The sequence below is a fragment of the Siniperca chuatsi genome, linkage group LG15 (genome assembly GCF_020085105.1).
Source record: "Siniperca chuatsi isolate FFG_IHB_CAS linkage group LG15, ASM2008510v1, whole genome shotgun sequence".
NCBI lineage: Eukaryota > Metazoa > Chordata > Actinopteri > Centrarchiformes > Sinipercidae > Siniperca > Siniperca chuatsi.
In genome coordinates, this window is record NC_058056.1 from 2,718,231 (window position 1) to 2,739,742 (window position 21,512).

Below are 21,512 nucleotides of genomic sequence, written 5' to 3' on the forward strand. Positions count from 1 at the left end.
TAGGGAGCTACACAGAGCTCACAAAAACTATTGCTCCTGTTAGTAAATCCTCCGAAACGGTGTTACATTAGAGCTACTCCTTCAGTGCCTTTTTTGCTTGTCCATTAGTAAACTGAAGGGGATGTTTTGGCAAAGGAGCTTTATAACGTTGTAACCAGCTAATGTGTCCATATATAAGTTCATGTTCGAATGTCATTGTTGGGTTGACACCCTGTGCAAACATCGTGTGTAAGTCACGACCATGTGACTAAGAATGTTCCAGAGGATCATCAGTTCTCTGACGTTCTTCCAGGGCTTCGTCATCCAGTGGGCACACCATTTCAGGAACCACAACTGTACTGCACAACTGCAGTATGGAACTCTTGATGCCGTGGTCTTGAAGCTCCTACAGATCCAGAAAAACAATTCAAATAAGACTTTGTACTTAAAATATTGTTCTGTTGTTGTTGTTTTTATATTGTAAAAATATATAATATAATAAATATAATAATATAGAAATTCAAACTACTGGTTACTGAAGGGTTTTATACATCGGTCAGATATGCCTCTCATCACTCAGTGCACAGTGCAACAGAACTCAAAGGCATTATGGTTTGTAGATGGAAAAAATAAAACTGCAGCATCTCTACACAAAAATCATGACAGAAACACACACTGATATGTTAAGGAAAGAAACTAGTCTTGATTTTTCAAAATATTTTTGGCCTGTGTGCTCTACAGTCCAATTGCCATTGATGTCTATTATGTCAGAAAACAAGACAGATACCTGCCTGCCATACCTTTGCAACTCAACTGTTTTTCACAGCTGTTCAGGACCGAGACCTCCCTCTGTCCATAGAGGATGATTATTCATCCTCCATTGAAGGTGTCCAGGTCTGCTCGGATTTGAAAGACAAAGATGTAGTGCACACCAAAGAGGTGAACCACATCAGAGATGTCAAGCAGACGATCTTCCTCCAGAGAGTGAAGAACATCATGGTGCTTGCTTGTGACTTCAACACAGACATCACGCTAAAGTCGCTCTATTCTAGAGTGACATTTTAATTGGTTGACTTGGATTTATACAGCAATTTGTGCTTTCATGAAACAACCAAACTGCTAGAACTACCAATAATTGTGCAGTCAAAAATTTTAAGACTGAAAAATGCAACTAACCTCTAATTGTGGACACTCTTTCCAGAGATAAAGCTCGCTCTTCCTTCCATAACATTGCATTGCAACAGAACCTTCTACAGCATTTGATATTTAAATTATTATATTTGTTCATATTCAAAACGGTTATCTTGGTATATCTTACGAACTAAAATACTGAATAGGCCTATATTTTATTGCACTTGCAGTGTTACAACTGACTCTTTTGCATTAATTAACACTTCAATTGGTTGAGATAAGTCAAACAGACACACTCATACACAAGGCTGATCTGAAATACACAGCAATACATTCAGTTGCATCTGAATTGTTACCCTCTGTAAGAAAGGCAAGCAGATATGAGTTATGGACTACCTACAATTAAAATCTGAGATAAAGTAGTGCTGCAACATGAAATGCTTTATGTATAAGAAATGCTCCTTGATTGATTAGCCTACTTGTACAGATTGTTTTAAAGGCAATAAATCATTGCCCCCTGAAGATGCTTTGTATTTGAAAAGTATAGCCAGATGTGATAATAATTATTTGATCTTAACAGGAATTCCAAAGTGATCTCTACTGGCCAATGCAACTATTCTGTTCATAGCTAAACTGCAAGGCTTGTATAGTGGTTTCTGTGCACTCACAATGTTGGCAGTATTTTTTTCTGCCAAAATAATGATCAATCATCATTACCCTCTAGCTGAAGAGTTCTTCTAAGGAGCTGGAGATAAAATATACACAATTTGTTTGAACCTACAATGATAAAAGAACTTTACGTCTTAACCTGGACCAACTTCTCTTTCTTGTTCCACAGTGGGCATAGAGCTGGAATTAATTTCCCGCTGGACAACAAGATGGAGGTTTTGTAGTGCTTCTGTAATCTCTGCAACACTTCCTGTCAGAAAGCGATTCAAACAGAATAAGCTCATGGCGAGTCAGGAACTCCAAATAATCAAAATTTAGCGGTTGCTGGTTTATGGCAGATTGCAGTTTGAAGAGAAATCTCTCCATCAACTGCTGTCTCATAATGTCCTGTTGGACAAAGTTCAGATTAGCAAAGAAGAGGGACTCATAGTTAGCCATATATATCTCAGAATAAACTACTTGACTGAGATTGCAGCCTATGTGATGTGGAAGCTAGTAATACATTTACCCCTTATAGCATCCTAGCCATGGCCAACAGGCAATAGTAGTTACTTTGGCTATGTATGTGTAACGTTAGGTTATCAAACTTGATGTGTAGGTTATCAAGTCAATTCGGCAAAGTGCCTTGTTTAGGCGTTATAGCGTCACAATGTAAAATCATCAAGAAGAATATGCTTTTACTATTCTCTTTTTTAAGATTGTCAAGTTTGCCAACTATCGTGGAAGTGGTTAGCTACTGCTTTTTTGACATAAGTTAGTTAGCATTAGCAACCTACCAAGAGAACTAGTTTGCAAAATAATTGCTAATAATGTACAGATTTATGTACAAACAGAATTTCATAAAGGTTCATAAAACACGGTATGTAACCAAGGCAATAAAAACTACTTACATGTGGCTGTGATGTGACATTTTGGTGTTGCTGTTCAGATGACATCATCCAATGCTGTGCTAGCCAGGATTGCTAGAGAAGGTTGAGTCAGTCAAACAAGCCACATAACAGCCGATGTCTCAAGATAGGCTACATGGAGGTATAATGTTAAGGTTAGTCCAAACAACGCAACACTACACCACTATAATACACTTAAAAGGCATTTCTGTAATATAAATCAGTATTAAAAAATACTTACCTGAAATGTGTTTTAGATGTAGTCGAACGACTCCACTCAAGTCAGTTATCATTTTTTCATCATGCTTGCGTGCAAATCCTAGGAAGGAAGGCATGTCCCGCCTTAGTCTGCCTCTGATTGGTTTACCCTAACCCTCACCAATCTAATTCCTCATGCCTAAACCTAACCAAGGCAAGGAGTACTAGCCAATCAGAGGCAGACTAGGGCGGGTCATGCCTTGCCATAGTGGGATTTGCGCGCAAGCTTGATGAAAAAATTAATAGTAGATTCGCTTCCGGGATGCTGTAGTTCTACTAGTGATCTAATTCAAGATGAAACAGCCAACCAGAATTTACCTTCTCCAGTTCTACGATTCCGTTGATTTTGTGGCACGTTGTAACGCTGTGTCAGGTTGAGCTCAAACAACTTGGTAGACTTATTATTTGCATATTGCATTCAAATGGAAAATCTAATGTCACTGATGCAGTTTCAGAATGCAGCTTTAATCAAACAAATGTTTCAGAGAGATGAGCAATCATAATGTAAACACTTAAATTTTGCGTACTATTTCTTTGTCAAAGGGCCTACTTTGCGTATCCTAGATTTTGGAGGAAATGAAGCTTGTAACCACAGTTGATGTGGACAAACAAGTGGTTGTTAACCTCTGCGAGATGTCAAAAAACACTGTTGACAAGGCTGCTAAAAGCGCCCTCAAGGATAAATGTTTAGCTGTGCTTGATGCCTCCAAGACAGAGGAGGAAAGAAGAGGTATGCTGTGATCTTGCTCTTCCTAATCACCAAGCTGGATGATTGCTAGGGTGTTGCTAAGCAGTTGTGATGGTGTTCTGGATGGTTGTTAGGCGGTTGCTGTGGTGTTCTGAATATTTGCTAGGGTGTTTAAAGGTAGCAGCACCCTAGCAACCACCAAGCAGCACCATAGTTTTTGACTTTTAACTTTAACTTTTAATCCCTTGCAAAACCGTTCTTTTGACTCAGGAGAAGTCAACTGATAAATCCTCTCCATGCAGAGAAAGACCTAACATTCTTAACATTCTTGCAGTTTCCTTATCTACTCCAATGATGACGATAAAAAACAATTTAAAATTATGTATTTTATGTTTACCATGTGTTATTTGAGACCCTCATCCCTTTCTTTACATTGCCTTTGCATTCTTCAGGCCAGATGGTCAATGCTGCAGTACTCCTCCTACCTTCAGTCTTCAAAGAGGACCCACAGCAGCTGTTTGTCATTGACAAGGTAAAGTATTCTGTCCCATGTTCTGTGGCCCAGCAAATTGAGCTACAAACCAATGCTGATTTTTTTTTTTCTTTTTGGTGGAAAAGGCTTATTGTGCATGCTTATAAACCTTTTTTTAGCTATGGGTTTTAGCATGATCTGCTGGCCCAGATTCACTATATTATGGAAAAAAACACTGTAAGAACCCACACTATTACTTTAACATGTTGGGACCCAAATCGGTGCCATTGCCTGCTTTTATGGATTGAAGAATTGAATAATCTATCTCCAGATTGCCTGCAGCTATCAACATCAAAGTTCACATATACAGATTTAAGATTCACCACGCAAGTACAACATACAAAATCATCCAGATAAAACAGCGCTGTAATCACTTGCTTTATGGCCAAAACAGACAAATAAATTGACAAACAACCATAGAAAATGTCTCATAAGTCAGCAATACAGCGACAGAGAAAGCTCATTCAAAGCTTACCTTGTAGCCAAGAGTCTGCAGTTGACCATGTTTTCGAAGTGACACTCAGAGATAAAGTAATGCATCAGGAGGCTTAGTAAAATATGTTCCTCATTTTCATACAAAAAACATTATTTTTTTAACCTTTTGCTTACCCCAAGCAATCCACCGATGAAAATGAAAGGCTGCAAAGAGCTCAGTGGATAGAATAGGTTGTGCTGACTGGCTCAAACTTCTCTGGCCCCAACCAATCTGTCTCACTCTACCAGGCACTTCTTTCGCATCTAAAACCCGGTTGTGTTATTTTGTCTTTGTGACCAGTCAAATGTTCTGGGTGTTTTACCACCAATCTACAAATCCAATCTACAATCCACCAATCACAGGATGGAATTATGTGAATTGATCTTATGATCTTATGCATTGTCCAGGAGTGACAAATAGCAAAATATTTCACACACAAATCCTCAAAACTAACAAAACACCTGTTAACAACTGAATTTATGTTAGGATAGGAATGCCGAAATAAGTTAGATTTCGTGTAAACTTCTCAAAGAAGTTGACTTTTGTTACACAAAGAAGTTGACTTCTGTTAGACAAAGTCTAGAATGAGGTTTTACTACTCCAACAATTTTCAAATCAAAAGACTAGAAAAGGCACTATACAAGTACTGTCTATTTATTATTGTCAACTTGTTTTTGTTGTATTACATTAGTGCTCCAAAAAACTTGTTTGATTAGTTGGTTGTGAGCAAATGACTTCAAAGAAAGTCGCATGCCAGTAAAAGGAAAAAATTAAATTCATTTACTGCAAAGAACTATATTTCTGGTGACTTTTTTTCTCTAGCAGCACATCAATCTATGGCAGGCTACAGTTAGTGACTATGTCAAGGCATCCCTTCACAACATTAAAAACAAAGTTTTGTCTGGGTGTTGGTGAAAACAGCTTTGACAAGAATGATGTGGGTCAGCGGTGTAGTGTGAATGGGTCCATTGATGGGCACAGCTGCTTTATATTAAATGCTATAAATGTTAGTTATGAAAAATGTAATATGTAACTGTCATAGTTTGATGTTTTGTCCTGTTTCCTGTTTTATTTTGTAGTGTTCTCCTCTCCTCTCCTAAACCTAACACGGCAGCGGCGGATGGCCGCCCACCATTGAGTCTGGTTCTGTCCAAGGTTTCTGCCTCTTAAAGAAAAATTTTCCTTGCCACTGTCGCCAAATGCTTGCTCATGGTGGGATTTGTTGGGTCTCTGTAATTAATATTATAAAGAGTAGGGTCTAGACCTGCTCTATAAGAAAAGTGCAATAAGATAACTTCTGTTATGAATTGGCGCTAAATTAATAAAATTGAATTTAATTGAATCCTCGTGTGTCTTGTGACTTTTCTTCCTGTCTTTGTTTGCTTTCCCTCCAGTTTAGAGTGTTGGCCCCACCTTGATTCTTTGCACCTGTGTCTCGTTGGCTCCCTTACCTCAGTGTATTTAGTCTGGGGTTATTCCTTTGTTTATTGTTGGGTTGTTTCCCTTGTCATGTGCATTTTGGTTGTGCTTTGTTCCCGTGTCATGCATCCAGGCATTTGGTTACCTGTAAGTTTTGTTGGACTGACTTTGTTTCCTTGGACCTTGCCTGTACTGTGGACTTTTGTATTTTTTCCTGCTCCCTGTTGGATTTCTTTGCTCGTTGGACTTGTTCCCTGTTTTTGATCGCTGCTTGCCTTAGGCCCGTGGTTGTTCCCTGCCATTGGTTGCGGCCTCCATGTTCTCTCCCTTGTCTGCAAAGCTGCCTCCCTGTTCTGCCTGCCCCGCTACACAAGCTAGTTGCCTTTCCTGTTCTGCCTGCCACGTTACTCAAGCCAAGCCAGAACCTACACTCCCCATCTCTGTCCCAGGAGCCTCGCCGCTCTGGAAGAGCTCAGATCCCCCAGTGATTGCTTGCAGTATATAATAAAAACTGTTGCTACCTCATTCAAGTACCATTTCCTTGTGTTCTGCATTTGGGTTAAATCGTGCAAAATAACAGTAACTGTTTTTTTTCTCAAGCTGGAGTTCCCTTGTTTATGATATAAAGCTGAGCTTCTGCCTTTTAACTAAGGTGATGTGTGACTGATACATTTGTTTGTTTGGTAGACAGTGCAATGATGTCACATTGTTTTCTCCCCAGCAAAACTTTGACATGTGAGTACTTTGGAGTTGTCAGATTGTCACAGCTGTGGGAAAAGTAGCCAGCAAAGGTAGAGAACAGTCTAGAAAGAAAGCAATTCCATGATAAAACTGTTACTGCTATTGCCAACACGCTGCTAAAACACTATTCTCAAGTGCAGGCTTTTTTATTTCCTTTATAACAAATAAATGACAGTAGATGAGACCATTCTTTCGGTGTTAAACGTGATAAATGAGATTTTACTTCAGGTCTCTATTTCCATTATTGTGAGGTTGGACTACTAATTCAAAATGTCATTAAATGTCATAAAATGCTGGAGCTCAAGGAGGAGGTAGGTTGACCTTGTAGTCCAGAACAAGCTGTATTGCTTTTTTAAGTTAATTTGTTCATTTCCATTTCATCACTTCAGTAGCTCACTTCTTTATGTACTGTTGCATTTCTGTGAAAAACATTCAGGGTTTTCCTGAAGAACAGGATTTTGGTAAAAGCTGGTAGGTTTCAAATGAGGGGTATTGACGACAATCGTGATATTTAAAAATGAAATATTTATCATGTTAATAACACACATGATGAAATAATTTACGTTTCTTTCCGTTCATCACTTTGTCATAGTAGGTGGCGGTAATGCACCTTTATGGCCACCCGCCATAAAATGTAAAAAAGAAGATACAGTAACCAGCTAGGTTTTAGCTAGCTAACTTTTTTCAAATTTTCTATAGATATCAGGATTGTGAATTATTTTGTCCATGATAATCGTGTAGTGAAAATCTGATATCGTGACAGCCCTATTTCAAATTAACCATTTTTGGTTATCTAAAAAAACTATTCTAGACATTCAGAATCAACTTTATTGCCAAGTAGGTTTACACATACAAGGAATTTGCTTTCATGAAATAAGCTTTCATGAAAGGTTCCTGATGGAACCAGTAAAGGCTCCTTGAGCAACTATGTCTAAGAACCTGTATTGGTTTTCTAAAGCACCCAATTGAATTGGTTCAGAGAACCCCTAGACAGAAGGTTCTTTGTGGAACCTTAAAAGGTTATCCTTTTAAGAACCTAATAAGGTTCTTTAAAGAACCAATAGATAAAAGGTTCCCCTATGACATCACCAGGAAGAACCACTTTCGGTTCTAACTTGAACTATGTAGAATCCTTTCTATTAGTATAATATGTGATTATTGTAATGATGACAGATTCCTTAAAAGATGCTGGAGCAAAATCTGTGACCTTTGACCTCTGATATCAAAGTATACCCAAACATTTAGGTGTCACATTTTATGTTTGCTGAATTATTCCATACACATTAAGAAACTTGTGCAAGCTTAGAAATAGTTTTAAATTATCATTCGAAAGGGATGTGAAATTAATCATGTTTCTGTCTTCATGCTTACTGTCATTCATATAATAATAAGCTATAATTTGTCTGCAGATTGTAACAAGCCGACAAAGTACAGGTAGGTGATGCGGTCGCCCAGCTCACCCTCCCCTTGTTTCAATTGTTCCAGCGTCTGCTGCTGCCAACTACCGGGTTGCTTTAAAGTGATGTCACACAGCGTCACACAGCGTCATAAGTGTGCGCCTTCCTGGTAAACAGTGGAGTCAGAGAGTAGGGTATCTCTGCAGACCGGAGACTCTGAATGGGCGGGGTAACGGTCAATAATTTTTTTATTTGGCCAATCAGAGGCTTACAATTCTCTGTCAATCAAAAGGGAGAAGGGGGAGGTTTAACACAAAGAAGCAAAGTTGCCTTGTTTCCAACAAGTCCTCCAACCCATATGACCACATAAGCCGTTTATTCTTACCCTCTAATACAACCTTCAGGAGCGTTTCCTAAATTAGGCTAAGAAGCTAGGCTATATGCTACTCTGTGCCAGCTAACCCTGTGGTATGCAGTTGGTGGTCTATGGATGGTACCTAGTAGTCATCCCAGTTTACTCATGAGGTAAGTTAACCTGAAACTATACAGCAAAACTTGAAATAATGATTTATCTGTTATTGAGATTATACTACACAAGTTTTAAAATGACTCACCCTTATTTAAATATATAATTATGGTAATTTACAACACTAGATTTTGTCCAGACTTGCAGAAGTTTGGTCAGTGTTACTGTGAATTAGCGTAATGTTTACTTAATACATGTCTAGTGAACAATTTGAAGCAAATCAATTAACCTGAATTTAGATTTTTGCCAGTCATTGGATGTCATTTGATTATAACATTACTTTTAATAAATTAACGCTAATAAGCTAACATTAAGTTACCTACATGTGATTGCATAATCATAATTATTATTATTTTTAGCCTATTTAGCCTAGCGATATATGACTGACTTTTGATAGCTGATTTTACATTGTCTGTCCTCAAAGGACAACAACAAAAAATGTAAAGACTGTCCTATACTTTGAAGTGTTGCTCCCTTGTTCCATTTTCTCCTACAGATGTGACATAATAGTATTGTAAACGTGAAAAACTGAGCCATCCTTTATAGTTAACATTTTACCTGAAGCATTTATTAAACTAATTTATTTTCCTCCCATAATCACAGTGTGGATCATTTGTGAGAGAGCTGCAGAGACCTTGGGAAGCAACCTCAGCATGCTGGCCGTCCATGTCTGTTGGTTTGGCTGGGGTGGACTGTGGTGGAAAGGCCTTCTCCCCTTCTTTTCTCAGTTCCTGCGAGGAAGAGTAGCACCGGATGCCTTCATCATCCACTGTGGCGGCAACGACATGGGGAGGTCAGCTGCGTCCAGCTGGTCAACAGGATGGAGGACCTGCACCAGCTTCACCTCCAGCACCCTGGCATGAAGATCATGTTAGGTGCCGGTGGAAGGCTGGTGCCAATCCGGTGAAATCTGTCAACAGTGTTATAGCTACATTTGTTCGTAGCTTAAACAGTGTTTTGACATGACAGTCCTGGGCTATTTTTGAAAGATGGAGTTCATTTCACACCTAGAGGAAATTATATGATTGTAAGTACAACTGCCTTAAAGACCACCTCCAAACGCAGTGAACTGCTTACAGTTGGCAGTGTCACTGCTTTTGAATTTGGCTTTGGGACCCATTTTGTTACACCTAAACATAGTCCTGACTGTCATGTTGAGTTTATTTTTTATGTTCATTATGGTTGTTAAAAAATAACATCTGTAGCCATAACACTGTTACCACCTCTGCTCTTCCTCATTCCTACAATGCCACCCTTTATCCCCTTTCCCCGCTACCCCCCCATGGACTCTGGATCGCTGTTACCTCTTGCACAGGCCCAGTCTGTTGATTATATTTTAATAAATGTGTTTACTTTTACATTTATAGTTTTAAATAGTGTCCACCTTTTTGTGTTTTGTCCTTTTATTTAAAAAACGTAGTTCACATTTGAATAAATTCTATTCATATTTGCACTCCTTTGGTCTTTACTACTGACTGAAAATGTTAGATTTCACATTTTAATCTGACTTACCTGCACACTGAGTAGTTATGAATCCCCCTAGGAGGTATAATTTATTTGCAACGTTGCAAACTCTGAGAAGCTCTTCCTCAGGATTATACACAGGTATTGTGAGGCTTATATAGTGAGGCAAAAAGAAACATAATCAGCTGATCAAATGCGCCTATTTGCCACAGGTGCATTCGATCAGCAGATTGTTTTTTTTTCTTTTGCCTTACTATACAGTATTGGCCTCACAATACCTGAGCAATACCCACATTATTTCTATTTTAAAATTCTAGGTGGTATTTGCATTGTGCTTCCCTCTCCCATCCGCCCTTCCCTCTACCCCCTGAGTCTGGTTCTGCCCAAGGTTTCTGCCTCTTAAAAGGAAGTTTTTCCTTGCCACTGTCACCAAGTGCTTGCTCATGGTGGGATTTGTTGGGTTTCTATAAATAATGTTATAAAGACGGTCTAGACCTGCTCTATAGAAAAAGTGCAATGAGATAACTTCTGTTATGAATTGGCGCTATATAAATAAAATTGAATTGAATTGAAGAGCTTCTCAGAGATGGGAAATTACAGTAGCTAACAGGCTAGAAAAGCAGTGGAAACCAGAAGTGCAGTAGTGTCCTTTCATTACGAAAGTCGTATCAAATTTGTTCAGAAACAGATTTTGGTGGACTGCTAAGGTGAAATAAGTGAGGTTTATGTAGCCTCATACGTAGTTTCATAATCTAAACAAAGAACACGTTTTCTTGCAGGGGCCTGTCTAAAATGAGCACTGGTGAAAGTTACTATATTCTGTTATGATCAAGGAGTTGATAAGCCATAAGCAGACAGCGTTAGCTAGCATAGCTAGCTAGTGCGCTAGCTACTTGAAAAGTTGTCTGGTAGTCTACAATGGAGTGTGAGTTTGTGTACCTCCCCCCTAGGCTACTGTGAAGTGGTTCGCTGAATTAAAAAGTGACAAGTGGTTCAGGCGGCATATTGGTGAAATTAGTTTTTGACTGACAGTGGATTGTAAGCCACTTATAGGCCAAATAAAAAATGATTGACAGTTACCACACCCTCTCTGGTCTGCAGAGATACAAACCTGGAGTCAGAAGCTACAGTTTGTTCCCCGTATTTATAGTCTGCAAACAGCGGTAGAGTGCGAAAAACTTGTGGCAGCTTAGTCCCTCGTTCATCGCCACTCACCTCAACACAAGCCAAGGAAAAACATCACAAGGATTGTTAACCTCCTGACGTGATTGGTTCCCAGAGAGCTGGATGTTGCTGCTGGTCCGACTGATCGACGTGACTGACACTGTGTGTGTGAGTATTCCCAGGCTCAATTCTTTGACACACACAGTGGTGACTAATCCGCTATGTTGTTGGAAGTGCAAACAATCTGATCATCTGTTTGAGATTGCACTATCATTCAGGTTATCACTGAAATATTTCTATTTTTGTGCCAGTGCATAACCAGTGGATTGCAAAACCCATTAATTTATTAGGAGTCAGATTAATGGTTTTCTCACAATTAGTCATCTGCTAAATGTGCCCCTTTTAGGACAAAAATTTATAAATGAAGAAAAATAGAAGTAACAGTTAGCTTAATCAACAGTTTCAGGACAGTTTGCAATAAATGCAATTCATGTACACTTGGTCTAAAACAGGTGTAAGTATCTGACACATTACAATGTAGTAGGCCCTATACTCATACCAATATTATCATTCTGAAATTCCAAACAACGGCATTATGAGTAATCAATATATCAGCCACCCATAGCTTGAGCAAATAATGACATATTTTGAGAGTTCTAAAAATAAATTCGATATGTAACGTTAGTAACCAGGAGTGTCTATCAGATAAATGTAAATGTTTCCAAAGTCAGCTGGTGGCCATTCTTGAGGATCACTTAACCAAACATCACCAGGCAAACTGTAGGGACTAGGGTTGCCTACTGCCTGAAATGGAAATTGATACTGTCTGCCTCTTGGAGTTATGAAATGATGAGATGTTTGTTTTAACCTTTTTAAACTCATTTGATAATATTATTGCTGTGAACAGATTAAAAAAAAAAACAGTTTACAGCCCTACTTAATAAGTATTTGATTGGCTGCGTCACTAGTCTGGACCTGCTGTGAGCCAAGTCAGGAAAATACACATTCAAGCAGGAGAAAAAATACTAAATCATATGAAAACAGACTTTTGTATTTCTGCTCCTTTGTCTTGTGTTGTTGGCTGAACGGAGAGCTACTATAAATTGACGTTATATTCTTCTTTTAATTTAATGCAGGGTAGCTAACTTTCTCTTTCATCAGTCAACATTGCCATTCCGTCCTCCCACAGCCACAGCCAGGATTTTATAAATACTGTCATCAACTTCATAAGATGATAACATGTCAATGCCATGGTTAATAAACAAAAATCCTAATTGCTCATAGAGAATGGGCTTGTTGAGAATAAAGGATAGGTTCACATTTAGACAAGTCCTCCAAGTCCTCCAAATTTATGTCATTTTTCCACGGCCTCTGTAATGACACAAAGATGTGTTGTCTGATCTGACGCCCCCTATCAGGAAGACGACATAATTTTTCTGTGCCTTCCTAAACCGTTACAAAAATAAGGTACAGCAAGTTTCAAAAATAGGTTTTATGATGTGAGGTTTTGGGAAAGAGCATGGTTTGGGATAAAATAAGTTCTTAGTTAAGGTTAGGGGAACATCATGGTTTGGGTTACAATTACTACTTTTATTGAGCCATCCATTCATCCTTATCTCCCCCTATACGTGGACTTTGTTGCTCTATAACAACGTCACCTGATTTTCTACTATATAAAGACTTTGTCCTAAAGGTGGAGCTAGAGGAAAGGTCATGTAGTCGAAGTAGTCCATATTTATGTTCAGTGACTATAGGCCTATACTTGTAAGCAGGAATGACAGCAGACATGATTCATTTGGCCAAAATAATTGTCATTCATATCTGGATGTTGTACACAAGAACAATGTCTAACAAGCATAATTTCTAAATCATTTAATCCAAACACGGCTGAGCTCTTGTTGCCTTAGTTAATCCTGTGTGTGTGTGTGTGTGTGTGTGTGTGTGTGTGTGTGTGTGTGTGTGTGTGTGTGTGTGTGTGTGTGTACCTGTGCTGCTGTAGAAGGCTAAGCGAGACGTTGTGTGGAACTTCTGGATGAGGAACTGTGATAAGGAGATGCGATCATCAGTGCTAAGGGACTCATCGCCGCTCTTCCAGTACAGCATCAGGTCTTCATCTGTGTAGGCATCTGCAAAACATCACACAGTCCAATCAAATCTAATCATGGACTCATCTCCAGCAATGCTTTAAATCAATGGCTCATCACACTTCAAAATAATGGTGGGTGAAGACTATACCTCAGGGCAAAATTTACATTAAAATCTTCATGAAATTGACTTTTAAAAAAACAGAAACATGCCCTGGATAATCAGGAGTATATTTCTTCATTCTACTCTGCTCACATGTTTTCTACAGTGATTATTTATTCATATGGAAATGTGAACATAGTTTGACGGGAGCTGATGACTGGGCACTCCTTTTCAGTGAGAAAAAAGGAACATCTTTTGATGGCCAGCAACCAAACAGCAGCCTGAGGCAGAAGTAAACAATCTGCACCATGAAACTAGCAGTAGAAGAAAATGGCAGCATATGCTATAGTGTAAGAATTCTTACAGTAATAACTGGTGACACTAACCAATATAATCTCAATTTCAGGATGAACAGAGGCCACACTATAATCACACATTTATACTGTCAAAACTCAAATTCTGCCTATTATAGATATTCTATATTTTTCTTCTTGTCAACAAATCCCATGAAAAGACCAAAACCACCAATGAACTTAAAAGTCTGTGTGTATCCAAAGCCTGATATATCTTATTCCTCTACGCCATAGAGCTCCATTGTTGTCCAAAAACTATTAATATGACATAATAAGTCATTTTAATGAGTCTACAGCCATGTTAGAGGCTCTGTGAGACTGTACTTAGAAAAAGCAGTGATTTCAGCTGAATGCTAACATAAGCATGCTAAAATGCTCACAATGAGCTAACATGCTGATGTTTAGCAGGTGTCATGTTTACCATGTTCAGCATCTTAGTTCGGTGTGTTAGCATGCAAACATTTGCTAATTAGCGCTAAAGACAAAGTACAGCTGAAGCTGATGGGAATGTTATTAATTTTGCAGGTATTTAGTCATAAACCAAAGAATTGGACAAATTGAAATTTTGACCTGATGTTGGAGGTAGATAAAAAGTCAGAGAATCACCAAAGTTATAACAATTCCTCCTGAGGGGAACATGAATATCTGCACCAAATTTCATGGCAATCCATCCAACAGTTGTTGAGACATTTCACTCTGAGCCACAACTGTAAACCTCCTGGAGGGTACGTCTGAAAGGTGAGAGGTGAGTGACAACACCACTGTCATGAAAAGTGACATTAGAAAATCAAATGTGTTGTTATGAAAAGGTTTATTATGAAATAAAACATTTCATAACTATAAAATGCATTTCCTGCAGAAAATGCGTGTGAAAGCTGACAGCTGAAATGAAAAATTTCAAAGCACTGCTGAAAATGCAGAGATGTGAAATGAGTTGAAACAGGAATTTTTTTGTAAAAGTGTCAGGAGTCGAACCGCAAGAGTGCCACTAAGTGCCCCTGTAATTAGTCAAATGACAATGCCCTTCTGTATACTGGACCTAAAAATGGTGAGTTACTGTTGGGCACAACTGGTGATAACACACAGAGAGCCCTGCCAAGGTACTACTCAAAAAACACCAAAAGTAACAAATTATCTCCTAAAACTAGCAGAGTTGGAAGCTGAAGTGCATTACCTAAAGAAGCTAAGAGATGAAACACATTACTAGAAAAGCTGGAAGCTAAACTGTAATACTGTCGAAGGTGGAAGTTGAAATGAATTTACTGAAAAGGCTAAAAGAAGAAATACTTTGTGCTTTAAAAAGCTTAAAAGGTAGAAAACAGTTCAACAGAAGCATAAATGTCCTTAAAGAGCATAACGTTTTGACATTTGAATGGTTTATGTAGCTGAAAGTATGCCGAAGTAATAGTTGACTAAAAAATGTACGGAAGAAGAATAATTAAGCGTCTTTTAAGCTAGGTTTATGCTCGATGCAGTGTCCCTGGCACGATGGTGTGTCCGCCAAAAATGAGTCGAGCGCGAAGGCACACTAACACAATGTTAGTGTGTCTGGCTTATCTCTGCTAACCGCTGAGTGTGCTGACATGTGGCATGTGCTCTAACCACTTTGCCACTGAGCAGAGATGAAATTATTAACAGTTAAAAAGGAGAGCGAGAGGTCCTAACAGTTAAAAAGATCTTAACAATAATGCACCAATCGGAAACTGCTGCAGGTGTAATCAATCATCCAATCAATGTGTTACTGCATGTGGGACCAGAAACAGCTGTGGTTTCCCAGATGGGTCGGCAGTTGAATCAAGTACGCATGTGGTATGTGCTCTCACCACTCTGCCAAAGGCAAACTCTGTGTTTACATCAATGATGCTTGGTACTTAAATGTAGTCACAGTTGATGGACAATGTTTCCCAAATGTTGAGTTGTTGTTTTTTTATGTTATTATCAACACTATCTTGTTGCTGCTGTTTACATTCCCCCAGACGCAAATTTAAAAAATGCACTACATAATTATTACTTTCTGGGTGTATTCGTGTATAGGTATATATATGTATGTAAATACCTGTATATATTGTTTTTTTCATTTTATTTTATATTATTTTAAATTTAAATATTTGTATATGTTCTATGTATGTGTAGCATGAAGGGGCTACAACTTACATTTCAATGTGCAATGCAAATGCATTGCAAAATGACAAATAAATGACCTTAATTCCTTAAAGGCCACGAAAATGTTTGCAGTTATTAACCGAGTAAGCATTCACACTATATATTTTACACAATTTAGTCATAGGATTATTTATTTCATAATGTCTTTTTTAATTTATCTAATATTGAACATTTTGGGGTTCCATAACATCCTTCATTACCATGAACACACCACACCCACTGTAGTTTTAAGCCAACCAACTACGAGATGAATCATGACCATAAAGCATTTGATTCGGAGCAAAAAAACATTGGAAAGTGGAAAAAAGGTCAAGGTACAAGACTGTGTATATAATTATTTTAGAAGTGAAGGAACTACGCATCCCATAAACCATTGCAAATGATACCTTTGCCTCAACTTCCAATCTAACGATACTAGCGAGCTTCTTCTTGAATTTAACCTTTGTCATTATTATAGTGTTTATATTGTTGTAATATATTGTAGTTTGTGTTGTGTGTGTGTATATATATAGTGTAACGATGATTAGTAGGATTCATGTAGTTAGTTTCATATAGACTCATGTTAGCTAATATTAACTACCTAACCAGCTAGCCTGAAAAACTCACCACAACCCTGTATGTCTTGTCTTTCATACTGGCCTTGACAGAACCCACAAGCTGGCCCTCACAAACACTGACTTGTAGTGATTCTCTAAAACGCAGCGTGTCAGAAAGGGAAATCGTGGTTGCTCTGTGGTAAGCGTAACGTAAATGATCGTAGAGTTCAGTGGTAGTTGTAACTCACTAGCTAAACCTGTTTTTCTTCAAACAAGGCTGATTTAATACAGACTTGTGGCTTCTACAAGACCATATACCATCATTTCACAATGTCATTGCTCATGGTAAGTGTACCTTGCTTGGATGGTTACGACATTATGGCTAATAATCAAAATCCTCCCAGAATATGAATCAGAATCAGAATAAATACTTTATTGATCCACGAGGGGAAACTCTTTTGTTACTGAATGGGATTTTCACTTCCAGAACCTCACTGTTGCACTCTATTAACCCACCACCTCCTGCCCTATGTCCCTGTCACCTCCATCCAGTGCAGTACACACACCTGACTAGACATGGCTGGGGCTTCCAAACCAACCAGTACTCATATACTGGAACACTACCTGGTCCTAAGTTGTTCTGTTTCAGTTATTTTGTGGTAATTTGATCAAACACAAGGTATGGCAATTAAATCCCCAGCTCCCACTGGTAGGGTCTTCGGGTTGCTTGCTGTGAATGGATGAATTAGAGGCTAATTGTAAAGCGTAAAGATAAAAGCGCTATACAAATGCATGTTACTAACTTGACATGTTCCCTCTCCCGTAGTTTTGTGCTTTCTCGTTTCTCTCCTCTCCCCTTCTGTCGCTTTCAGCAGGTATTTCTGCCTCCGGAGCTGCAGAGACTGGATCTGTGGTTGTGGGCCACTTGCTAATCCTGTTCCTGCTCAACAACTGCTACTACAGTTGTTGTTATTGGCTCTGTTACTAATACTGTCATTATTTTTCCTATAGCTGTCATTCCTATTATTATTAATGTATTAATATTAACACAACAATTACATTTCTACTATTTTAAAACTTCTAGGTGGTATTTGCATTGTGCCCCCTCTTTCCCAAAACCTCTCTCTCTCTAAACCTCTCTCTCTCTCACTCTCTCTCTCTCTCTCTCTCTCTCTCTCTCTCTCTCTCAAAACCTAACACGGCAACGGCGGACCATTGACTCTGGTTCTGTCCAAGGTTTCTGCCTGTTAAAAGGAAGTTTTTCCTTGCCACTGTTGCCAAATGCTTGCTCATGGTGGGATTTGTTGGGTCTCTGTAAATAATATTATAAAGAGTATGGTCTAGACTATAGGAAAAGTGCAATGAGATAACTTTGTTATGAATTGGCGCTATATAAATAAAATTGAATTGAATTGAACTGAATTGATGAACAAAGTACGCAGCACAGAGCATTTTTTTAAATCCCAGGAATGGCAGGGAAGGTGACAGTGCTTTTTGCCAGAGGCTCCCCCAAGTGCCACGTGCGTGGTTCTACATTAACAATCCAACTGTCAGTTACACGCATTTGAAAAACTGAAAATACTCAAGTAAAGTACACACACCTTTAAATTGTACTTAAGTACAGTACTTGAGTAATTACAGTACACAACTGTTTTATTATTTCTGAGTCTGAGAGAAACTCGATTCCCACCCCTACACAAATAGTAGTAAAAAGGCACAATAACAACAACAATAAATGGCAATGATTAAATACAAGGCAATATATATTATAAAATCACTAAAACCACTAAAAGCAACCAAAGGCCATTGAAAACATGTACAAGTTCTTGAGTTTTGTCTTAAAAGTGTGGAGGGGGAACATTTGATTGAAAGTGGAAGACTATTCCAAAGCTCTGGGGCTGCCACCGCAAAGGCACAATCTCCCTTACCCACTAGCCGTGATCGTGGAACAGTTAAAAACAATTGTTTTGAGGATCTAAGAGGCCTAGAGTTGGAGTAGGGGCAGAGAAGTTCTGAAATGTCCAGGTGTGACAGCCCATGTATGGCTTTAAAAACAAATAAAAGAACCTTGAAATTGATCCTGTTCACCACAGAGTTGATCTGTTTGTCAAATTTCAGTGTCCCGAGTCAAAGATGACACCAAGATTCCTGGCATGGGGATGAAGGTTCGATGTCAGTGGCCCTAAGTGGTTAGCTATGCTAAAGTTTCAGCCAACTATAGACCTATATCTAACTTTCCCTTTCTCTCTAAGATCCTTGAGAAAACAGTCGCCAATCAGTTGTGTGACTTTCTAAAGAACAATAGTTTATTTGAGGATTTTCAGTCAGGATTTAGAGTGCATCATAGCACAGATGAAATTTACAAATTACCTTTAAACTGCATTAGACAATGGACTTGTCTCTGTACTTGTCAGGTTAGATCTTAGTGCTGCATTCGACACCACCGACCGTCACATCCTATTACAGAGACTGGAACATTCAATTGGCATTAAAGGAACCGCACTAAGCTGATTTAAAACCTATCTATCAGATCAATCTCAGTTTGTACATGTTAACGGTGAGTCCTCTGTGCACGCCAAAGTTAGTCATGGAGTTCTGTGCTTGGACCGATTCTATTCACCTTATATATACTTCCTTTAGGCAATATTATTAGGAAACTCTCCATAAACTTTCATTGTTCTGTGGATGATAACTAATTATATCTATCGATCAAGCCAGATGAAACCAACCAGTTTGCTAAACTTCAAGCATGCCTTAAGGACATAAAAACCTGGATGACCTGCAATTTTCTGATGTTAAACTCTGACAAAACTGAAGTAATTGTACTTGGCCCCAAACACCTTCGAGACACATTATCTAAAGACATAGTTGCTCTAGATGGCATTGCCCTGGCCTCCAGCACCACCGTAAGGAACCTCGGAGTTATCTTTGATCAGGATTTATCCTTTAACTCCCACATGAAACAGACTTCAAGGACTTCTGTTATGAATTGGCGCTATATAAATAAAATTGGATTGAATGAATTGAGTTGAAAATGGTTTGATGTATGTCATACACATAACATGAATAGAAGCATTGTGTTGGAAGCTATGCAAATATATATGTGCAGAAGAAGAGTCCCACGATAGCGTCCCTTCAGAGTTAAGTTGATGTAGAGCAGGGCTATTCAATTACAAATTGAATTGGGCCAGATTTTAAAACCAGGAAATGGAAATGGGCCAGACATTTTCAGCAACCTACTTAAAAAAAGTGTTTTTGGTAATGACAAATTTCAAACAAATGCAAATGAATGTAATAAAAAATATCAGGCGTTTGGAGATGGCGGTAAAATAAACTAATACTTGCCAGTCCAGGCAGGGTTAAACTGATGGTTTTCATTGTCAAATTTACGTTTCAGGGTTGACAGAGACATATTTTCAGTAGAGCCCTTCCCTATTTCTGACTGTCAATAGCCAGATGTTTTGAAAAGCTATTAAGCGTGGTTGGAACTCACATTAGAAAACGCTGATTTGTGAAAGATATGATTGGCGGTGACGCTACATCTGTAAACATCCTGCCCAATCGGTACTGCACATGTGGAACTCTCAACAGAGATGAGAAGGAAGCAAGATCGTGCACTCGTTGGCTAATTCCATACACTATATATGTAGTTTACTTATTTTGTCACATATCAGATTTATGTATGCTGGGCCACTCGGAGATTGCTTCTGAGCCGGATGTGGTCCGCGGGCCACCAATTGAATAGGCCTGATGTAGAGGTTACAGAGGCTGTAATGAATTTTGACCCAATGGATTGTGTGCATGAGGAAAATAATTTTGTAGATCATCAATCTGATGATGCTGAGTCAAACTCATGATGTACAAGAGAATACTTGTGAGGGAGACAGATCTTTAGAACTTCACATCTTTGTGACTGGGCCGTAAACTTTAAGGCGTAAAAATAAAAATAAAAATAAAGTTAAAAAATGTAATACATAGAATGCATAAAATCACATAAAATACAGCATAAAAGTAGTGCAGCAGTGCTGTACTTCTTTTAGTGCTGAGTTTATGGCTTGTATCAGGAAAGTCTCAGCTTATTAAAGGCTAAAGTTTTTAGCTTGCTTTTTGAAAAATATTTTGCGAGCTGACTTCCCGGATAATAGGTAGTGATGTTCCATAACATATCTCATGCAAAGATGTAGGCCAAAGTGCTTCATAAGACATATCATATCAATAATAAACAACAAAGGCAATAGAAAGAAGAAAGAAAATAAATAAACAGTTTGATAAATGATACCAGCAACATCAACACAAATTAAAAGCCAAGTTAAAAAGATAGGCCTTTAATTTATTTTTAAAAAATACCAAGGGAGTTTGCTGTCCTGAGATCCAAGGGGAGGGTGTTCAGATGTCTTGTGGGACACTTTAGGAACTTCTAAAAGAAAGGCAGTGGAAGATCTGAGAGTTCTTGTTGGGACATAAAATGAGAGGCAGTTGCTAATATATGAGGGTGCTAGATTATATAATGCTTTGTAGATAAGTAAAATCAATTCTAAAAGATACAGGTAGCCAGTGCAGTGATGCGAGCAGAGGGGTAATAGTGATATTTGACATTATGGTGATTAATTATGTTAGAATTACTTCACACTTATTTTATTTTATACTTATACCCACTTGGTACTTAATTTATTTTCTGACCTGTATTGTAGTGTAATTTTTGCTAGTACTTCTATTTCTGTGTGCACTGACGTGATAGTGAGCTGCTGTAACAAAAGAGTTTCCCCTCAGGGATCAATAAAGTATTTCTGATTCTGAGAATAGGACCCAGAATGCTTCCCTGCGGAATGCTGTATTTGATGTCAAGTGTCTGTGACACAAAGTCACCTAAACTAACAAAGAAATTTCTTTCAGACAGGTATGAGCGAAACCAGTCAAGCACTGTGCCAGAGAGAGTCGATTGA

General features: G+C 38.5%; 1 protein-coding gene across 1 annotated transcript in view; it reads right to left on the reverse strand.

Moving 5' to 3' along the window:
* The window catches only part of gabrr2a (gamma-aminobutyric acid type A receptor subunit rho2a), a 109,472-nt gene that overhangs the window by 19,107 nt on the left and 68,853 nt on the right, over positions 1 to 21,512 (reverse strand). Inside the window, 1 exon segment of the mRNA XM_044167372.1 lies at positions 13,316 to 13,456. Coding sequence (XP_044023307.1) covers positions 13,316 to 13,456 — 141 coding nt within the window.